Source organism: Zootoca vivipara, chromosome 3 (assembly GCF_963506605.1).
Source record: "Zootoca vivipara chromosome 3, rZooViv1.1, whole genome shotgun sequence".
Lineage (NCBI taxonomy): Eukaryota > Metazoa > Chordata > Lepidosauria > Squamata > Lacertidae > Zootoca > Zootoca vivipara.
Window position 1 is genome coordinate 12,032,856 of NC_083278.1, and position 21,647 is coordinate 12,054,502.

At 44.1% G+C, this 21,647-nt stretch overlaps 1 protein-coding gene across 6 annotated transcripts in view; it reads left to right on the forward strand.

Annotated features, from left to right (window-relative positions):
• Positions 1-21,647, forward strand: part of PLCB1 (phospholipase C beta 1) — a 441,431-nt gene that overhangs the window by 328,311 nt on the left and 91,473 nt on the right. For all 6 annotated transcript variants that reach the window (XM_060272415.1, XM_060272414.1, XM_035110112.2 and 3 more), the window contains exons 13-20: positions 397-481; positions 3,440-3,617; positions 5,836-5,906; positions 8,023-8,119; positions 11,246-11,330; positions 12,094-12,218; positions 14,263-14,417; positions 18,112-18,276. In XM_060272415.1, coding sequence (XP_060128398.1) covers positions 397-481; positions 3,440-3,617; positions 5,836-5,906; positions 8,023-8,119; positions 11,246-11,330; positions 12,094-12,218; positions 14,263-14,417; positions 18,112-18,276 — 961 coding nt within the window. The remainder of the gene's footprint in view (positions 1-396; positions 482-3,439; positions 3,618-5,835; positions 5,907-8,022; positions 8,120-11,245; positions 11,331-12,093; positions 12,219-14,262; positions 14,418-18,111; positions 18,277-21,647) is intronic.

The following is a 21,647-nucleotide window of genomic DNA, read 5'->3' on the forward strand; positions in this document are numbered from 1 at the left end:
CTGAAACCTAAGGCAGGAACCACAAACCTACATACAGGAGTAGAATAAAGATATTTTTGTTTAACAGCGTGCAAATGTCACATTCATTTTCTGCATTTTCTTAAGCACATATTATTTGCCTGTATGTGAGGCAGGTTCAGCTTTTTCAGTTTACCAATGCAGATGTCTGAGAACATTTATTGTATTTTTAATGTAAAAATGTATGTGAAAAGAACTGTCACAATAGTGGGAATAATCGTGTAATGACTCCATATCGGTGAGAATAATTTAGGAGGATAGGTTCAAAAAAAAAATTATGCCTCTTGCTCTCATTAAAGGATATTATATTTTCCATTACTGGCACTTCCGATGCTATGAATAACCTTCATTTAAATCCCTGTTTTCTTCTCTTTTCAGCCCTAAGCAACAGGCAAAAATGGCAGAATATTGCAGATTAATATTTGGTGATGCCCTGCTGATGGAGCCACTGGAAAAATACCCAGTAAGTTGGTCCCCTTTGGTAAAAAAAAAGAAAAGAAGAAGAAGCAGTAAAAATATAGATTTACCATTTTGAATTTTCTGTTGCTTCTAAATAGATTCTTTATTTTGCACGTTATAATAGGTGGGCTAAGGCAGCGTTTCTCAACCGCTGTTCCGCGGCACAGTAATGTGCCGCAGGACGCTGGTTGGTGTGCCGGGAGACGCTGGCGACGAGAAGGGCGATTTGCTGCCCTGTCACGTGACTGGCAGCCGCCATTAGGGGCCCTGACCCGCCGGAAAGGAAGCCGGCCGGGTCACGACGGGGGCGGGGCGAGCGCAGCTCTCAACAGCCACAACCGCGGCTGTTTGTCTCGCTCTCGCTCCTCTTGCTGGCGGCGCCCGGGAGTTTTTTGGTCGGCGTGGGAGTGAGTGGCCTCTTCGGCAAGGAGTCCTGCAGAAGGTGAGGTGCTCTTATTGCTAGCCCAGGGGTCGGCAACCCGCGGCTCCGGAGCCTCATGTGGGAGCCTCAAAAGGGAGCTTCACCAAGAAGCCCCAGCCCACACAGACAGGGACCGATCGGAGGTCGGTCCGTCGTTTGTTCCCTTCCGCTGCAGAAACTCTGCCGCCGGGGCTGCGCGCACGGGGAGAAGGCGGCGAGTGGCTCCGCCAAGGACATAATGCAGAACAGACCCGCAAAGGAACCCCTCAACAGTCTTTTGCCATTAAACTCCAACTTTTAGACCATGCACTTTTTGCACCCGTGTGTGTAATGATTACGTCTCCCCTCCAAACTAAACTAAATATAGGGCGGCACAGAGTTGGTGTGCCGCGGGATTTTTTTTCATAGAACAAGTGTGCCGTGGCCCAAAAAAGGTTGAGAAGCACTGGGCTAAGGTGTCATGAATTATATACTGTACTATTTTTAAGTCAGTTGTAATAATGCTACAAAGAGTAACTTTTTTAAAAAATGCACTGTTATATAATGCATGCTTTCACAGAAGAAACTGTATCTACAAAGATTTTGAAAATAACCACCTTTACAATTGCTTTGCTGCAACTTGAATTGTTTCACCAAATGACAACTTGTTCAGTCTTGGGCAAGAAGACAGAAGCTTCCAATAGCTGGACGTGGATTTGGTCAGATGTATATAAGATCTGAATGACATATTGACGACAATTGTTTGGCAGCACCTTCTTTCCCCTGCTGCAACCCAATTCAACCACCAGCAGCCCACCAAATCACACATTGTACTCTGTAAGATGTATGGCAAGGATGCCCAAGTGTAGTTTTGAAAGAGTCACCACCATATAAAGTCAAGGGAATCATAGCATCAGCAAGTGCATTACTTGCACTATTGTGAAAGAAATTAATCACATGCTTGCAGAGTCCACTCTGATAACAACAACAACAACTTATTTATACCCCACCCATCTGGCTGGGTTTCCCCAGCCACTCTGGGCAGCTCCCAACATAATATTAAAAACACGATAAAACATTAAACATTAAAAACTTCCCTAAACGGGGCTGCCTTCAGATGTCTTCTAAAAGTCAGATACAGTAGTACTTTGATTTTCGAACAGAATATGTTCTGGAAGTCAGTTTGACTTCCGAAACGTTTGGAGACCAAGGTGTGGATATTCCGATTGGCTGCAGGAGTGCCCTGCAGCCAATCGGAAGCCGTGCCGGACGTTCGGCTTCCAAGGCAAAGTTCACAAACTGAAATACCTACTTCCGGGTTTGCAACGTTCAAGTTCTGAGTTGTTCATGAACTAAGCTGTTCTAAAACCAAGATATGACTGTATTTGTTTATTAACTTGACATCTGATGGGAGGGCGTTCCACAGGGTGGGCGCCACCACTGAGAAGGCCATCTGCCTGGTTCCCTGTAACTTCACTGCTCGCATTGCGGGAACCACCAGAAGGCCCTCGGCACTGGACCTCAGTGTCTGGACTGAATGCTGGGGGTGGCGATCCTCCTTCAGGTATATTGATTACATGGGCTGCCACAGATCCCTGAACATCTTGCTTGTGAAGCAAGGAAATGGCATCCTTGCCAAGGAAGAGGTTAGTGACTTCACAGATGTGCACAGAGTATTGTGTGCCAGCCCACCACATATGGGGAGGGGGCATTACCTGAACTTGCAACGGAGTAAAGTAATTGTACGCTGTCATGCACACATTTCCCCATAAGTGCAGTGCTGCTTCTATGTGGGGGGAAATCCCCAGGTAGTTGTTTTCCTAACTGGGACACAGGAAGCCTCCTGAAATCAAGAAACATTGGACATGAGCATTCCTCAGCTGTAACAAAAAGTTGGCACGGTGACAAATCAACTGGCAGAGCTGTCCCTTGCCACAGGCAGAAGAAGAGTGTGTGTCTAGGCAAAAGGAAGGAGCACAAGATGTGCTTTAAGGGCCCTGTGAAACGAGTATGAGTGAAGCCTTGTAAAGGGCAAAATATTATACTGTATCATCAAAGTGCAGCAGCCATCTCAGGCAACAGATCCAGCCTCGAAGGAATGCACCAGCCACTGCTGCTGCCGCAGTGGCAGTGATGTCTGTGGCATGCTTTTCAGTGGCCGCATCGTCTGCCTCCTTGGCAGCCCCGCCCCCCGTGCTACCACCGCAGTGGCCTCTTGGCGGATAGGATCTCCTCCCACTCTGAGAGAGGAAATGGTGGGGGCTGCCCTCTGGGGTTTCCTGGGCTCTGCACCCACCTGCCATGATTCACAGTGAGCCTGTCAACCCCCCCCCCATGGCAGCCTTTTTATTCCCACTTCAACCATAGAGTAAGGTTGATTTGATTTCCTTCTCCCCACCCCTGTTCCCAATGTAGATTTCCCTCACCTCTTCTTTCCTGGGGAGGGCGACGCCATTTAGTGGTTGGCCTCAGGTACCCAAATGTCTTGGGCCGGCCCCGACGTGCGGAAATGGTGCCTTAAAGAGACACAGCTTTACTGCCAGCGTCTTTTTCCTTTCTCAGCTTGAACGTGGTGTCCATCTTCCAAGCCCGGCAGACTTGATGTACAAAATTCTGGTGAAGAATAAAAAGAAGTCCCAGAAGTCTGCGGATGGGAGTGGGAGGAAAAAACTGTCTGAACAAGCTTCGAATGCGTGTAGCGATGCTTCCAGTGGCTTTGAGCCCTCTTCTCCTGGAGCCGGTAAACAAACACACTTTCCCTGCAATATATTGGTTTTAAAAAATGGGGGGGGGAGCACATGTTACAAAACTACAACCATTTTTAAACACACATAGACACAAATATCCTCTGCATAATGCAAATGCAAACTACTAGTTCTGATAGTCATAGCTATCCCCGACTTCTTAAAAAAACACCATATGATACACCTTGTTGGACAGGGATGCCCAGATTTTGTATTGTGGGAAGCTATTTTCCAGACAGTGGTCTGACGGACAGATCCGAAGGCCTCTTCAAATGGTCACCTTAATAAAGGAGGTGCCATTTATGGCTTGATTCCTAATGCTCACATGCAAATTTAATCATTTACATATTGCACATGTTACATAGAAAATCGAAGAGGACCAGCAAGTTATAGGGTATCTCTTCATTGTCACTCTAAAACACTTAAAAAAAAATCCTTGCAAGTGAAATTTGACAAACTTTGAATATGCCTTGATTGAGATTTGAGAGGTGTGGAATTTTTGCTTTGGGGCCGGATTATTCCACAGCAGGCCAGCTGAGCACTTCTAATGGAGGGAATCAATACAGGCAAATCGTCACTGTTGCTACTTCAATATTGCTCAACCTCCACCTTTGTGCCAAGTATGGCAAAGCTCATGATTCTTGCCTGCCTTCTGCCACTGTGTCCAGCTCCCTGCAGTCCGTTTCCATGACAGCAGCATCTTTCTTTTTATGTCAAACCATACCAGTTTTTTTCTTCGTTCTTCACTTTGTTAGCATCCATTCAGAAGCTTGTGCTGTCTTTTAGCATCAACACACCAGGACACCATTCCTGAAGTCTGTTGGAGCAAGGCCTCATTTCTCCACGTCTGTACTCCAAGAAGGATAGCCTCATTATTTCAGGGCATAATATAGGACTTGAAGCTTTGGACTAATAACTTCTTTCCTCTCACACATAGCACAGCCCTTCAACAAGAGAATTCCTTGCGCGCGCACACAGAGAGAAGTAAAGTGTGGCAGGGGGAGAAAGGGTCCTTTCAAAATTGGCTGCAAATTGCTAGATGATGTTATCACAAATATTCCATGCTATACATTTCTTCTGGTGCCCACTTCATCCCAGCTGAGAAATAGCTCCTTTGTTCCTCAGAAGGACATGTAGCTGCTGACAACATGTCATCCATTCAGCAAAGGAAAACTCTAGGCCACTTCACCCTATAGAATACAAGAGCCCTTCCAAAGACAAATTTTGATAAATTTCTCCTACCTTTTCCCATTTTAAAGACTTGAGTCTTACCCCCCCCCCTTTCACTTCCTCAGTTCCTGAGGGCTTTGTTTCGTGCTCCGGGAGGACTACGGTATTACTTTAGCAGTGAAGCAGCACAGAGAATGAGCTTATATGTAGAACCTGGAGATTCATTCATTTCTGACTCTCAGCTAGGTCCCGATCTGGGCAAACACTTAACTTGTGCTCCCCATTCCTCCTGAATAGCCTCTTTTGTAGCTAAGCTGAGCAAAGCGGTGCAAAGTTTTAAGGAACTGTTCTTCAAGAGAGAAAAAGGGTGAACACTTCTCAAAGTTCTGTTACTCAAGCAACATTGTGGCCTTTTCAAGGCTGATGACCTAACTTCTTCTGTGCTAGTCTGGCAAAGGAAAAATGAACTTGATACATCCCTCATATTGACACTGCTTTTTTAAACAAGCTAGTATGGGGGGGGGGATTTGATTCAGATCCTCCTCTCTTCACCCATTTAACAAATCCGTCTCCATCTGATCCCCACTGGCAATTACACTCGGAGGGGGTTTGCCATTAAGTGAGGCTTTACTTTTTAAAAGAAACAAAAAATGCTGCCTATTCAGTCTACAAAAGTACAGTAAACCCAACCTACTGGGGAAATTTCTTTAGAATTTCTTCTTTCTGCTACTTTCTTGAAAGCCACAAAAAAGTAACCAAAGTTTAACTGTGAAAATGGGAGCATAACTTGTAAGTATGGCTAAATACCACAATGCTGTTACTGTTTGTTCATTAATGTATTGAAGGGATAATGGCTCTTTTGGCCCACAGAGGAAGGCTTTGAAAGCCAAAACGCTAGACCAAGATACCATCTTGAGCCTATGGTACTGTAGTTGCATTTGCACGAAGCGAAATGACTCTGGTAAACAACAGCACCTTAAAGGTGTGAATATTGCGAGGCGGTTGACTGCACTGAGTTTCCTTTCCTCAAATAAAATGTTGCAGGGGAAGCAGAGATTGAGAGCGACGATGATGACGATGATGATGACGACTGCAAAAAATCATCAATGGATGAAGTAAGTGATGAATCATTTTTGAAGTCCTGGTGTGACTTTGAAAGCATGTTTACATGTTTGTCCACATGACACAGTCTTGCACTGCCATCTTGTGGATAGTGAGGGCCAAGACGCTGCCACAGAACCAGGTATTTGCCACTGGACTATCGAGCTTATCTGAAGAGACCAACATTTGAGAGCTGGCCTTATTTCAGGAATATGGGGTCCTAGGTTGCACTCTGGCTCCATGCTTTGAAGTTCATGTCTGCATCAAAAGTTTTCTCTCCTGCTGAGGTTTTTGGGGGCCTTGAGCTAAAATTATGTGGCTTTTGAGATGTCAGTATCACAGTTCGGGTGCAGAAATGATACTGACCAAATTGCACAGGAAATCTCCCCTTCCCCTTCCCCAGCCTCTGTATGTTTTTCTGTGTATGTGTTTTGCAGCCATTGTTTTCTCTTTCTGCTGCTTTGATCCCTGCTTTGTCCTTTCTTAAGGGATCCTAACCAATCAGGACCGTGCAGCAAATAAGATAATGTCATGACACTCTATGTCATCTAGAAAGATTTGAATGATATCACTGAGAGCAAATTAAAAAATGTGACATTTTATTATTCATGGGGAATAAGGGCAGTGTTGTTGCTTTTTGCGTTGTGTTGCTTTCAGTGTAAATGCACAAATGCTTCAGCCCGCTCCCTTTCAACACAATCCCTCAAAACTGGGGGTGCCTTCCACCACTGTGCATGCTCACACAAAAAGTGCACCAAGTCTCCTTTGCAGCTCAACCATAGTTTAAAGCAAGAAAGATGATCTGTTATCCTAAAACAAACTAACAAACAAACCTCACATGAAACAAGAGTAAGCGGAAAAGCTTGATGATTTGTTATGGGGACCTGCAGTTCAGATCCCTTTGTCCTCATAGCATCTTCACAATGCTTAAAGCCATCTGCAGACAGTTTGTCTCTGTCGCTTGTCAGGAGTAAAAACTCCACCGGGAGATTTCACCACTTCCCCTCCGAAGAGGACGGTGTTACTTCTGCCACCATCCAGAAAATAAGTAGCTGCAGGGGCCTGGCTCCCGGTTCTTTCCTTCCAGAAAGAATTCCAACAGCCACTTGCCCCTCAAATAAGAAAGGTAATAAACAAGCAGTTAACCAACGCTGTCATTTGCTGTGGGTGATACAGCCGTGGCAAGGAAAGGCCAGCCTGGCTTCCACTACAGACCAGAGGCCCCACATGCTGTTTTATAGCTGCTCCTTCTTCCATCCCATGAAAGCGATTGTGACTAAACCCCAGGAAGAACTTTCTGACAGTGAGAGCTGTTTGATAATGAAACAGATTCCCTCGGGAGGTTGTGGACTCCCCTTCCTTGGAGGTTTTTACGCAGAGGTTGATGGCCATCTGTCTTGGGTGCTTTAGCTGAATTCCAGGGGGTTGGACTAGGTGACCCTTGGTGTCCCTTCCAACTCTACGATTCTATGATTCTAAGCACACCAGCACCAAGAAATACATCTGGCCCCAAATGCACGCAGGTGCCTATTATTTGTCCTCACTTCTTTGTCCTGGCATTATCAGACCGATTCTTCCCCCTCCACTCTATTTCCCTTGTTGGTGCCTTTCCTTTATGTTTGTACTCCTGAGTACATGAATCTTATTTTCTGCAACAAGCCAGCAGAGCTATGTGTTGAATTTTAATTGCTGCAGGCTGCTTAGGGAGACAAATCATGCCTGTAAAGCCTGTAAGAATAAAATGAATAGCTGGCTTACATGGATTTCCTTACCATCCTAACTCGAGAGATGTTACGAGATTTGAAAGTCTTCTAATGGCACTGAATGCTGTAGTTTGGGAAATTGTGGTAGAGATGGACAGCAGTAGCTCATTTTGCTCCCACAGAGGTTCAGTGCACTTGGATTTTGAATGAAAAAATAGAGTGGTGTTCGGCTAATTGGTGGACCCTTTGAGATTCATGAACCTGACCATGTTAGGGCTACTAACTTGGATCTGCTCTGTGGAAACCTTAGTTGAACACCACCCATCAGCTAGACAGCTAGACATCAGCTTGGTAATCTTTATGAAGTTAACTTGGGGCAGTGGATACTTTGACAGAGATGTTGACTTTCCGTCTGTCTCCTTTCTAGGGGACAGCTGGTAGCGAGGCCATGGCCACTGAGGAAATGTCGAACTTGGTGAACTACATACAGCCTGTCAAGTTTGAGTCATTTGAAACATCTAAAAGTGAGTACAGAACTACATTTCTAGGCAGATGTCACTAGGTCTGGGCGGTGTACCGATACATCTCCCAGCACCGGTTTGTAGACCACATCGCAAGAACCGTTTCAGAATAATTGAGCTGGCAATGTATTGCAAAGCACAGCCTCCAAACCTCCAGGGGGTGGTCTTATTGTGAGCCCCCTGGCAGCTGGCTGCCTCTTCTTCCCTTTCAGCTCCCTTTCCCCTCCAAAGGCAGAACAGTCCCACTCCCAGCCTTGGCGCCTTCCCGTAACCATGATGTCTCTACCCGAAGCCGGAATCGCGGCTGGGCTGCTTCTTGCTTCTTTCCTCTTCCTCTCTCTGTCTAAGGAGGAGTGGGAGGAGTTCATCCTCCAAACAGAAAGTCTTGCCTGCCTCTGAAAGCAGGAGTCTGCAGTGCACATAGCACATACCTCTTAATCTTCATAATCGCTCCTTCACCTATGTGATCGCCAATGACTGCTCCATTGCATTGTTTAGCTCAGGCATAGGCAACCTTGGCCCTCCAGATGTTTTGGGACTACAACTCCCATGATCCCTAGCTAACAGGACCAGTGGTCAGGGATGAGGGGAATTGTAGTCTCAAAACATCTGGATGTCCGAGGTTGCCTATGCCTGGTTCAGCTGGTGACATATCACAATGTTGAAAACGAGGTATCGCCCAGCCCTAAATTTCACAGCATTTTTTTTTAAAAAATTAGAAAATTCTGTTCAATTTCTGCAAGGGCAATCCAGCCAACAATGGTTTTGGGACTTAACAATCTGTGAACAAAACAAGTGCTCAGTTACCTAAACGTTTACTCGATGTGATAATAAAATGGTAGCTGCTTATGGAAGGAAGCACAACTTGGTTTCTTGGTAGAGAATCAGGCTGGCTTAAACATTTGAATGAATAACATTTATTAGTAAGATGGGACAAGAAGAAGAAGAAGAAGAAGAAGAAGAAGAAGAAGAAGAAGAAGAAGAAGAAGAAGAAGAAGAAGAAGAAGAAGAAGAAGAAGAAGAAGAAGAACAGTTCATACCAATGTACCCTTAACTTGGAAGCAATCTGATTACAAAAACATAATGGTACAATCAGTCAAAACTAAGCACTTTCGAGTCCCATTGATCAAAACAGGAAAGATTTAAATATGGGCTCAACTCTTCTTCTTCAATCAATGAGAACTAAAGTGTGTGCCTGTGTTAGGAATCTGCTTTAAGTTTCTAATTGTAGAATTGCACTAGAAGCAGGGGGTGGAATTCAAGGTCGTGCCATGACAAACGTTCCATTTGTGCAAGCATTTCAACCTGCCAGGTGCAACAATCTGCCCTCTGGGGTTCACAGGGGGAGTCCCATTGTGCAAGCAGAAGTCCATGCACAGGGCTTCTACTGATGTCTCCTTAGATGAATCCCACCCGAGGGATTGCTTCCTAAATGTGATTTTCATTTACATGCATAACACAGCACAGGAATGCAGAACTCGTCTTCTTGTGTACATTTCACTGTTGTTGTTTTTCTCTGTTGTAAATTGCTTTGTTAGAAACTAATGGTCCATATTCATGACTGCCTGCTGCTTTTTGCTCAAGTGGCCTTGCTGGGAATGCACTTTGCAACATCTTGAGCAAACAAGCTGACGCCTTTTCCCTTATGTAGAGCAGAACCCCCTTCGAGAGAGCCTGTCCTGTTTCGCTTGGGTTTGACAGGCAATGGTGACCTCTGCTGCGGCCCTTTAAAAGGAAGTCTATAGCATTTTAATTTCAATGTTACGCACATGTTTCATAGACACTGTGGGTAGAGCAGTTAAAAGTTGCAGATCTATGTTCAGCTTCTCTGCTTAGCAGTCTCAGACTACTGTACTTGCATTCCTGAAAGATATTTGCAATAGACACAAACTGGTAATTGTTGGCCATAAATAGCAATGATTAAAGAAGCTCTTCATACTCTGGACATTTTGCATTATTCAATGGTATGGTAGTCTCTAGTGTAAGTAGGTGTCTGCACAGGTTTCGTTGGGCTGCATGGTGTCTATGTGCCTCCCATGGCAGTCCCAGATTTCTACCACTGCCCAAACTAGAGATTTGCTCTAAGCCACCAAACCCAGTATGGTTGATACCCTGACAAAAGTCTATTCCAGTAGCATGCTGTGTATACCAGATGCCGTAGAAAGTTATACTTCATTCACTTCCTGAATTATTGTAGGTACAGTACAGGTATTCATAGGTTCCTTTTCCTGCCAAAAGGCGAAGCAGTATACAAGTTTAAATAAATAAATGAAAGCTTCTGATGCCTCATTTCACAGTAGGGTCTACACCCCAAACTGGTGACTGAACCACCCCTTGGTCCCCATAAAACCATTAGGTTTAAGCCTAAATAATGGGGTTACGATTGCAGCCTAAGGCTTAACACCCCAAAGAAATCCACATGGGAGAAATTTCAATAGAAGTCAGCATGACTTGTTTTTAAGTTAATAGGTTTGAGGCTCAGGAGTTAAGTCTTTTCTGTCAATAATCTGAATGTTATTCACATCAGTGAACTTTTTAAACTATTTGGCCAGCATTCAAATGCTGCTTTTACAGCAGAATGGGTATAATGGGCAACAGAAGTCTGGGCTTCAAGTCAGAACCATTGAAGGGGGAATATATGGAAGTTAGAATTAGTGTCCAAATGGTGCAGCAAAGCTTTCCAAAGTGTTGACTCCATGCCACGAATGCCACATGATGCTCCACTTCTGGCATCAAAATATCACGACCTTGTAACGTGTTCTGTCAGTGCAAGGTTTTACACTATCACAATGGAACTTGCCCCAGCCAGCATTGCCAGTGGTCAGGGTTGATTCCCTAACCCTGCCGTAGAACAATAGCAAAATGGAACATAGGCGGCTGTGTGTGTTTCTTTAGTTGTAGAATCCTCCCAAAGGATGACAAATGACCAAGTAGAAAAACAGTACACTTTGAAACTAAAATGAATGAAAGCATTTGTGTACTTGCATCAGTTATCCCCATTACCAATTTTCCTCTCATTCTGCAATGCTCTTGTGTTGATTCTATAGATGCTATGATATGAGATTTTACATATACTCAGTAGCATGAAAGTTACATCTCTTCACCTTTGTTTTCTTTATTAAATTGCAGAACGGAACAAGAGTTTTGAAATGTCTTCCTTTGTGGAAACCAAAGCACTCGAGCAGCTCACGAAGTCTCCTGTCGAGTTTGTGGAGTATCTTTGACATTGATTGGGGGGAAATAATATAGCAGCTTGGTCACAACTGAGCAAAGCGGTTGGTGAAGGGTTGATTTGACCCAAAGGAGGATGGTCACCAGTTTTAAGCAGCCAGTCAGTGAAAATGAAAATTATAAATTCCACACGAAATTAATTCCAGTTCTTTTATAAAGTGGAATCCATAAGACAAGGGGACCATATCAATAAATGGGGCTTCAGCTTCAAGTTGAATGTTTGCCATCTTGAATCACGGATCAAATCAAATCGGAATGATCAGTGTCAATTTTGGGCAGATACAGATGAAACCAGTGAAGCTCAGTATCTGTACGGATTGAAGTCCATTGACACGGAGTGGTCTGTTTAACTCTATAGTTCCAAACAGTCCCTCAGAAAACCAGACAGCATGTTACTAAAATGTTGCAATTTATTAATTGCAATACCATATAAAGGAGTGAGCGAGGAGATCTGTATTCACAGATCGCAATCCAGATCTGGGATGTAGATCATATCAGAGCAGGCACAAATTGATCCAGCCTGAACTGGGGCCTGACCCAAATTGCCAAATTTGGGCCTGAATTGGAGAGGGGTTTGCATAGCCCTACAACCTACAAGCTGATTGCCATGTCTGTTAGGAGTGGATCATGTGCCAGATCAAACAAATTATCCGTTATTGTAGGTAAGGTGTACAATATTTATGTTTAACTCTTCAAGCCAGGTTAGCTTTTCCGGTTGTATTTTATCTTAACCACTCACAATTTAGGTATAACAAAATGCAGCTGAGCCGAATTTATCCAAAAGGAACTCGTGTTGATTCCTCAAACTATATGCCTCAGCTCTTCTGGAATGCAGGCTGCCAAATGGTTGCTCTTAACTTCCAAACTGTAGGTAAGAAATTCACCCTACCACTTGCTTTAGTTGTTGTGTATGGTTTCTGAAGAACCTGTCTAATTCGACTGCTCTTTTATTCACTAGTTTGAATCCAACATTAATCAAAGTAACTTAAGTTCATTAATTTCAACGGGTCTCCTTTGAATAGAATTTAGTTGTATACAACCCACTAATTAGAATTCCCTCAGTGTACTGGGAAATGATATTAATAATGGCAGAATATTTGAGTAAGCAAATAGAATTAGCATTGTGGATATGCTCAGAAATGGATTTTGGGGAGATGATCATTCATGTGGTTCTCTTCCTTGAATCGCAATGCTAAAATCACAAGCATTATAATGTACAGGTTCATCCATTTATGCAATCCAGCCATATATCTGTTGCTTTCGTAAAGCATTATGGAGCATGGTTGCGAACCCAGATTTTTTTTTTTTAAAAAAAGCCCATAGTATGTGAGGCCAACCATCAAATGAAAACACTTACTCCTCTATGAAAGTGACTGCTGATTTTGATGACATTTGGCAATCAGCAGTTTGAATCCCCGCGACGGGGTGAGCTCCCGTTGTTCAGTCCTAGCTCCTGCCCACCTAGCAGTTCAAAAGCACGTCAAGTGCAAGTAGATAAATAGGTACCGCTCTGGTGGGAAGGTAAACGGCATTTCCGTGCGCTGCTCTGGTTCGCCAGAAGCGGCTCAGTCATGCTGGCCACATGCCCTGGAAGCTGTCTGTGGACAAACACCAGCAGGCCCGGCTCTAGGGGTAGTCTCGGTGGCGCGGGGCGCCAGGGCACCGGGCCGGCAGGAGGGTGCTGTGCGCTGCGCCCGCCCACCAGGGCGGGGGCGCCGGAGCGATCTCCGCGCCACAATGCCAGGGTGCCCGACCGGCTTGAGACGGCCCTGAACACCAACTCCCTCGGCCTATAGCGCGAGATGAGTGTGCAACCCCAGAGTCGTCTGCGACTGGAACTAATGGTCAGGGGTACCTTTACCTTTAACTATAGCGGCCAACTATCTAGCTAGTAAGACAGATATTAGCTGTATCCCCACAACTAAATGTCAATTGGACCAGAAGCAAGGGCAACCAGTACTCCCCTGAAAAGACACAGTCACGCAGCAAACCGAAACTCCAAACATACAATTGTGATTTAAATAGAAATAATTGAGATTTATGAAGCGGGGAAATTAATTCCCATAAAAAGAATGATTATTGTGGGTATCATTGTTGTGCCTTGGGATTTCTTTTTCAGCTTCTCGAATAGGTAGTTTGTGTTTTGCTTCATGCAAAGCTGAAGGTAACAGGGACTTTAACGTTTTCCTAGTTTTCAGTTTCCAATGTAGACAAAAATGGACAAGAACAAAGAGCTCATTTCAACCAACACAAGCCATGGCAGCTTTGGCTATTGCCAGGCACATACTGCAATGGGCAATATAAGGTGTAAAACAAGGACATTAGTAGTGTAGTCACAGTAATGTCTGCAGTGGTAGTTGCACTTCGGATGCTGCTATTGTTAGAACAGTTTACACCTTATATATCCAATATTTATAGATGACCACGGTGTGGTTTTAAAAGTACTGTGTGAACAGGCCATGAAAGAAGCACAAAACAGCATATGTGGAATGAGTTTATGGAGAGAGAGAGAGAGAGAGAGAGAGAGAGAGAGAGAGAGAGAGAGAGAGAGAGAGAGAGAGAGAGTTATACCTCGCTTTAAGTACACTTCAGTGAGTACTTTCAGTTTAAGTACTCCGTGGACCCGTCTGGAACGGATTAATCCACTTTCCATTACTTTCAATGGGAACGTTTGCTTCAGGTTAAGTATGCTTCAGGTTAAGTACAGACTTCCGGAACCAATTGTGTACTTAAACCGAGGTACCACTATATGTGTGTGTGCGTGTAAGAATTCAGTATGGTAATCATGTGCATATAAAGAGGAAAGGAGACCTCTAGTGGAATTTCAGGATTCTTCTTTTGTAAATGTGCTAGAACTACAAAGAAACTTCTGTGTTTGACCTGTCCCATGAAACGTTTTATTTTTTGCCGCTTAGATTTGTCTATGCAAATAAATATGGGAATGTATGAATATAATGGCAAAAGCGGGTACAGACTAAAACCAGAATTTATGAGAAGACCAGACAAGCACTTTGATCCGTTTAGCGAAGGTATCGTAGACGGAATAGTAGCAAACACCTTGTCTGTGAAGGTATGTATGCTAATGGAATAATTGTCACAATGATGTGGATGTTGAGTGTTAAGCACCAGAATGACTTCTTGTGCCATGATTCAGACTTGGGTTCGAATCCCCAAGTTAAGAAATGCATATGTGCTGCATGAGTTGTGACGGCAATATATTTTCTTTTAATATTTATCGGAGTCAGTGACCAGGGGTAATTATTATTATTATTATTATCATCATCATCATCATCATCATCATTAATACCTCGCCCATCTGACTGGGTTTCTCCATTTCCATGCATGTTAAACAGGAAACCAGCAGGGAGGAAAAGGGAGCTGATGCGCCGCTTGGGAGCAAAGTCAAGTCACAGCTTCATTACAATACTCATCTGATAGTTGGCATGTGAGGATAATGGCATTAAGACACATGTCACCTGCTGGGAGAAATACTGTATGACAAATGAAGTAGCATCTATGCTCACTTAGGTCCTGCTATCATTAGCGGTTGCAATAATAATAATAATAATAATAATAATAATAATAATAATAATAATAATAATGGTCTACTTGAGCTGCTCTTCTGGCAAAGGATGCCCAAACTCTAAGGAAATCCCTAAAGAGTAATGGTGGGGTGCCCAGCCTGCCCCCTGTCGGAACATGCCCGGGGGGCACACGCAGCCCCTAGAATGAGACAGACCTCTCTGGGCGTCTTCCTGGTGAAGCACAGCCTGGGATGTTCACTGTGTGAACAGGCCATGAAAGAAGCACAAAACAGCATATGTGGAAAATAAAAGACTATTGAAATATACTCGGAGTCAAGAGTGAATTTCATGCTCTTTATTCAGCTCATAGTCATCAAGGAGGAGGAGAAAAGACGAATGGCTCTTTTCCCCAAACCATCTGCTTATATACATTATTTACACAATGGGCCTTGCGTGATTGGCTACTTCAGGGCTACACCTGTGGGCCAATTATATTGTGGATTGACTTCTGCCTGCAGCCTGATTGGCTGCTCCTACAGGCCAATCAGGTAGCAGATTCACTTCTGCCAGCCGCCTGATTGGCTGCTCCAGCAGGCCAATCAGGTTGCGGATTCACTTCCACCTGGAGTTGGATTGGGTAGCTCCCGCTGATTCTGAATCCTATTGTTCTAGGATTCAGCTCAGTACATAACACCTATTTATAAAAGAATGGAAATGGTTTATTGAATATTTGCAAATAAACTGTAAACAGATAATAACATTGGCAGGATTATTGTAATAACCTGCTGTTTTATAACAGTATATAAAGTAGATGGATAAATGAGTAAATTAAGTTAATTTGGATGTGCAAACAATATTAAAAATAAATTTAAGGAACCACAGAAAGAAGGGGAAGGAAGTTGAGTTTTGAAACGTTAAAATGAGTGTGAAATTATCAAAATGTTTAAAACTGAAAATCATAAATAAAATAATTAAGAAAAGGGAAAGTATTCACTCTAGTCTCCTTCCAGTTTGTTTGTTTATTCATTTATTTATTTATTTATGCCCCGCCCATCTGGCCGGGTCCGGGTCCCCCCGCCACTCTGGGCAGCTTCCTACACACATTAAAATATCACAGATTAAAAACAGATTTAAGCCTGACCTAAGGTCAATGTCAGAGAAGGTGCTGAGAAGGCTTGAGCCTACTCACCAAGTGCAACAAGGCCAGAATGCCTTACTCCCTGGGCGCGCATAGCAAAATATGGTGACTTGTAGACCCATTTCCCCATCTCCTACCCCACCCCCTTGTCAGAATGGCCGCAAATAATCCATAACCTAAGTTGTGGGGGCTGCGATCTGCAGAGAAACCATCATGGTGCCCTTTTACAAATTGTAAATTTGAAGTGATAGCATTTTCGAAACATTTATCCTCTACTGTGTCTCCCTATCCAGCGAACCTTGTCTTGTGATTATAGTAAATGGTATGAGTGGAGGCCATGAAACTGAGAAAATGGTTAGCATAAATGAAGCAAATTGGCCAAGCTTCAATTTTCTTATGTGTGTTGGGACTGCAAGCACAGAAGAATAGGAAAGCAGTAATTTTTCAGAGATACGTATATAGCACAAATTCTGGCCCTTGTCCAGAAAGAATTACTCCCACATTCCAGCTTTATACCATTTATTAGCTATCTCCACAGAATATGCTAGCAGAATTTCAAATACCGGTACAGTACTTCTAAGTTGGAGCCCCATTTTGGATTTTGGCACAAACTCCAGCTTGTGTTCTGCTTTTAAGCAGGTTTTGTGCCAAGCCCCAAACTCTATGCTGGTTTAAAGAGCTCAGCCTGTAGAGCACAAGACTCTTAATCTTGGGGTCATGGGTTTGAGACCCACAAAAAATTCCTACATTGCAGGGGCTTGAACTAGATGACCTTTGTGATCCCTTTCAACTCTAAAACATTCTTTTTATTATGAAGTACACACATACAGTGGGACGCGGGTGGTGCTGTGGGTTAAACTACCGAGCCTCAGAAGGTTGATCAGAAGGTTGGTGGTTCGAATTCCCGCGACAGGGTGAGCTCCTGTTGTCCGGTCCCTGCTCCTGCCAACCTAGCAGTTCAAAAGCATGTCCAAGTGCAAGTAAATAAATAGGTACCACTCCAGCGGGAAGGCAAACAGTGTTTCCGTGTTCTAGTTTGCCAGAAGCTGCTTAGTCATGTTGGCCACATGACCTGGAAGCTGTACGCTTGGCCAGTAAAGCAAGATGAGCGCCGCAACCCCAGAGTCGTCCGCGACTGGACCTAATGGTCAGGGTCCCTTTACCTTTACCTTTACACACATACAATATTGAGTTGACAAGCAAAATAGTGTAACTAAAACTTCTAACTTCTCCTGTTGTCAGATAATCTTGTAGAAAATAATTTATACCACAGAGAAAAGGTACAAAATTGTGTAAACCAAAAAAATAGCCCAAGTATTCAGTTTACGCAAATAGTATATTAATTATTAAAGCCTTGGAGTCCAAATCAACTTAGAAAAAATAAAAGCATGGAGACTTTTTTAAAAAAGGTTTATTGTTTATTTCTTATTCTCAACTCGAGTTGATTGGTTGTGGGGATGTTTTTCCTTTTTACAATGAAAAATGTGAGGGGAATCTTAGGTTTTCGATTCTCTTCCCCTCATATTTGCCATCTACTGCAGCCTCGTTCCCTAAGTAGCATTACAAGTCTTCTTTTTTTCAACAGATAATATTGCTACATTTGTGCATGCACAGTCCAGTTTGAACAGATTTGTTCTTGAGCTGCAGCTCAACGTTCAGAGGTTTATAAAGGCTTATAATGCTTTGCTTTCTGTTGTTAGTTCATAATGCCAGCAGCCCCCAAGTGTTGAACTTCAGGAGCACCTGGGGCCACCAGGCATGTTCACAGCCCAGCTGGCATTGCATAAAGGTGCCAATTGTATAAACCACTACCTCCATGTTATAGGGTAGTGCTGGTGTGATGAGTTTACGGCTGGCGAGACTGATGCCGTTGCAGCAGTCCAAGAGGCAGTACCACAGTCCCATGAAACACAGTGGCCCTAGGTGCCACTTCAATATAACCAGCATCTTCATGCAAACCAAAGTGTGGACCAGCCATCCCCCAGCACCCGCTGTCTGGCTGTGTTAGATTCACAATCGAGGCTTTAGTTTTTAGAGACATTCCAGTCTGTACTGGGCCATCTGCCACACTGCCACTGAATGCCCAATCCTTGCATTTCTAGATCATTTCTGGGCAGTTGCTGTCGGACAAAAAAGTCGGGACCTACGTAGAAGTGGACATGTTTGGTCTGCCGGTGGACACAAGGCGAAAAGCTCTCAAGACCAAGCCGTCTCAAGGCAATGCAGTGAATCCTGTATGGGAAGAAGAAGCCATCGTGTTTAAGAAAGTAGGTTTGCCGTTCTTGTTTCCTCTACTGAAAAAAAAAAAACTTTATCGTATTATTGGTTGCTGCTCTTCAATTCAGAAAATTAATTTGGGGGGGCAGGTGAAATCCTTTTTGCCCCAGTTCTGTTCCATTTGAGTCAGTGCCTGAGAGCAGTGCCTGCTAGACCTGGGCAATATTATGATTAACAGTCTGAAACCAATATGGCGTTCAAACCGTGATACCGGTTTCAGACTTTTTGAGCTGGCAATACTAGCTCCCCGGCCTCCACCAGCACAGCGTACCTCACTCCCGTCTGCCTGCTTGCACTGGCAGTGGCTGGGAAGCTGTGATGTACAGTCATACCTCGGTTTAAGTACGCTTCGGGTTAAGTACACTTCAGGTTGAGTACTCCGCGGACCCGTCTGGAGCGGATTAATCCACTTTCCATTACTCTCAATGGGAAAGTTCGCTTCAGGTTAAGTACGCTTCAGTTTAAGTACGCCGCGGACTGTCTGGAATTGATTAATCCACTTTCCATTACTTTCAATGGGAAAGTTTGCTTTAGGTTAAGTACTCTTCAGTTTAAGTACAGACTTCCGGAACCAATTGTGTACTTAAACCGAGGTACCACTGTATTGCCAGCTCAAATTGCCTTGATCAGCTGAGAGGAGGGCATTTTAGTGAAGCCCACTTCTCAGCTGATCAAGTCTCCCCCCCCCCGCAATCTCTAGCTCACACACAGCTGCCTACGCCTCAGTGGAGCATTTTAACAGAGTGCCTCCCCCTCCCCTCAAACTCTGGCTCACGCAAGCCAAAGCCAGGGAAACAACTTGCTTAAACTGCTCTGCTGAAGGTTGGGTGGGTGCCAGGCTGCCCGCCCCTCAGTTGATCAAGCCCCCATACAGCTCCAGCTTGCGGGAACCAGAGTGATATGGGGGCTTGCTCTGACTCGCACATGCAGGAATGGTCTGGAGTAGAGCTAGGCAATTTTGGACATTGTGATATATCAGTTGTTGTTGTTTAGTCATTTAGTTGTGTCCAACATGACCCCATGGACCAGAACACCATAGCTGTAAAGTTATCCCATTTCTCACGAGGAAGCCTATTCAGCATAAGGGAATTTCCCTTCAAAAAAGGGAGAACTTAACAGCTATGCCAGAGCACGCCAGGCACTCCTGTCTTTCACAGCCTCCCACAGTTTGGCCAAACTCATGTTCGTAGCTTCGAGAACACTGTCCAACCATCTCATCCTCTGTCGTCCCCTTCTCCTTGTGCCCCCAATCTTTCCCAACATCAGGGTCTTTTCCAGGGAGTCTTCTCTTCTCACGAGGTAGCCAACGTATTGGCGCCTAAGCTTCCGGATCTGTCCTTTCAGTGAGCACTCAGGGCTGATTTCCTTCAGAATGGATAGGTTTGATCTTCTTGCAGTCCATGGGACTCTCAAGAGTCTCCTCCAGCACCATAATTCAAAAGCATCAATTCTTCGGAGATCAGCCTTCTTTATGGTCCAGCTCTCACTTCCATACATCACTACTGGGAAAACCATAGCTTTAACTATACGGACCTTTGGCGGCAAGGTGATGTCTCTGCTTTTTAAGATGCTGTCTAGGTTTGTCACTGCTTTTCTCCCAAGAAGCAGGCGTCTTTTAATTTCGTGGCTGCTGTCACCATCTGCAGTGATCATGGAGTCCAAGAAAGTTAAATCTCTCACTGCCTCCATTTCTTCCCCATTTGATATATCAGTACATCATTATAGTCAGCTGATGATATATCACGATGTTGAAAACCAGGTAACATCCGGCCCAGTGCCTGCTCTGCCATCACCTCCTCTTCCTCAAGGGGGAGACTCCACCATCATCCATAGGGGTGGAGCCCTGGTCTGCCTGTGTGTAAATGGTGAGAAAACACAGCTGCCACCAAGTGTTTCCAGTGCTGATTGCCATAACCCCTTCACTCCACATCTTGCAAGGACAATGCCCTTGTGATAATCATGGGCAAGCAACTTCCTGCATGAAAGTCAAAGCCACGCAAGCTGGGAGTGCTTCAGCTAAAGAATACTTGGGGAAGAATAAAAGATCTCATAAGCATTCAGTGGCTCAGCATGTAGGTAAAACTAAGCCAACCATATCACTTTCAAGTGTTCAGAGGAATTATATTGCCATCCTTACAGCATCCCTGCTAAGCAGGCATGTATAACCATCCTCATATTGCAGATTGGAGGGGTGTGTGTGCAGAGGTTGAGGTTGCCTGCAGCCCAGAGAATGAGCTGGCTGAGATGAAGTAGCAATGGCTTGGATCACAGCTCATTGCCATAGCCCAGAGCTTTCCAAACTGTGTGTCGCAACACATTAGTGTGTCAGCTGCAGTGTGTAGGTGTGTCCCTGCACTCTTCCCGGGGCTGGAAAGGGGTTAGTTTAACTTCCGGGTTGCTGGTAAAACTGAATTACTATGTCGCAAAATGATGCAGGTCTAAAAAGTGTGTCACCAACATGAACATTTTGGGAAGTTCTGCCTTAGCCACCACATCAGGTAATAGAGATGTGAAAAGTGCCCTATGAGAAGGCAAATATGTCCTGCCCCACCCCCAGTAATCCTAAAAGTAATTCTGGAGAGACAATATATAATGAGTTTATTTTTAGGTGCTACATAGGGAAAGAAAAATTTGCCACGTCTCTTTTTTGCTTTTAATAATAAAAGGGATTATGGAGGAAGAAAACCCGTAGCAAATGACATGTTTAATCTATTTGTATAAGTTTATGGTAGATTATTTGTCAAAGCAAACAAGTGTTGAAATTTGACCTGAAAAGCAAGATCCTATTGCAACTGTGTAAAATAAAGCAAACAGTCCAATTGCGAGAACTATCCCATCTTATAAACGTTACTCACCTGCTCCTCAAAATCGGTCAGACTCCTGCGCCCCCAACCAAATGTGTCATATGAAAGTCTAGGGCACATACTTCTGTGGGGGAGGATGCTTATTGAACCCAGAATTTTGAATCAATGGTTTCTACCCTCTACCCATCTCCAGTTCTACAATATCTAGAAGCACTCAGCTGTAGGGTTTCCAAGATCCTGTGTGTCATCAATCGAGGCTGAAATTCTGGAAAGGGAGCAGTTTTTATCAAAGCATAGCCAGATGGACTGTGATATATGTGCTTGCCTAGTTAGGAGGACTACTATGACATCACACCTGTTGCTAAGAGACACAGAGAAAGATAAATATATGGTGATGGCAAGAGTGTGTGACAGGTAGCAATGTCCTGGTTACCAGCTCTTTCTGATATTTAAGAAGTGAGTTGAGATCTGCAGATCATGCTACTTCAACTGCCATGCGTAATTCACCCAGGAATGAACTGTTGCAGCACTGCGAACAATGTAAGATTACTACCAAT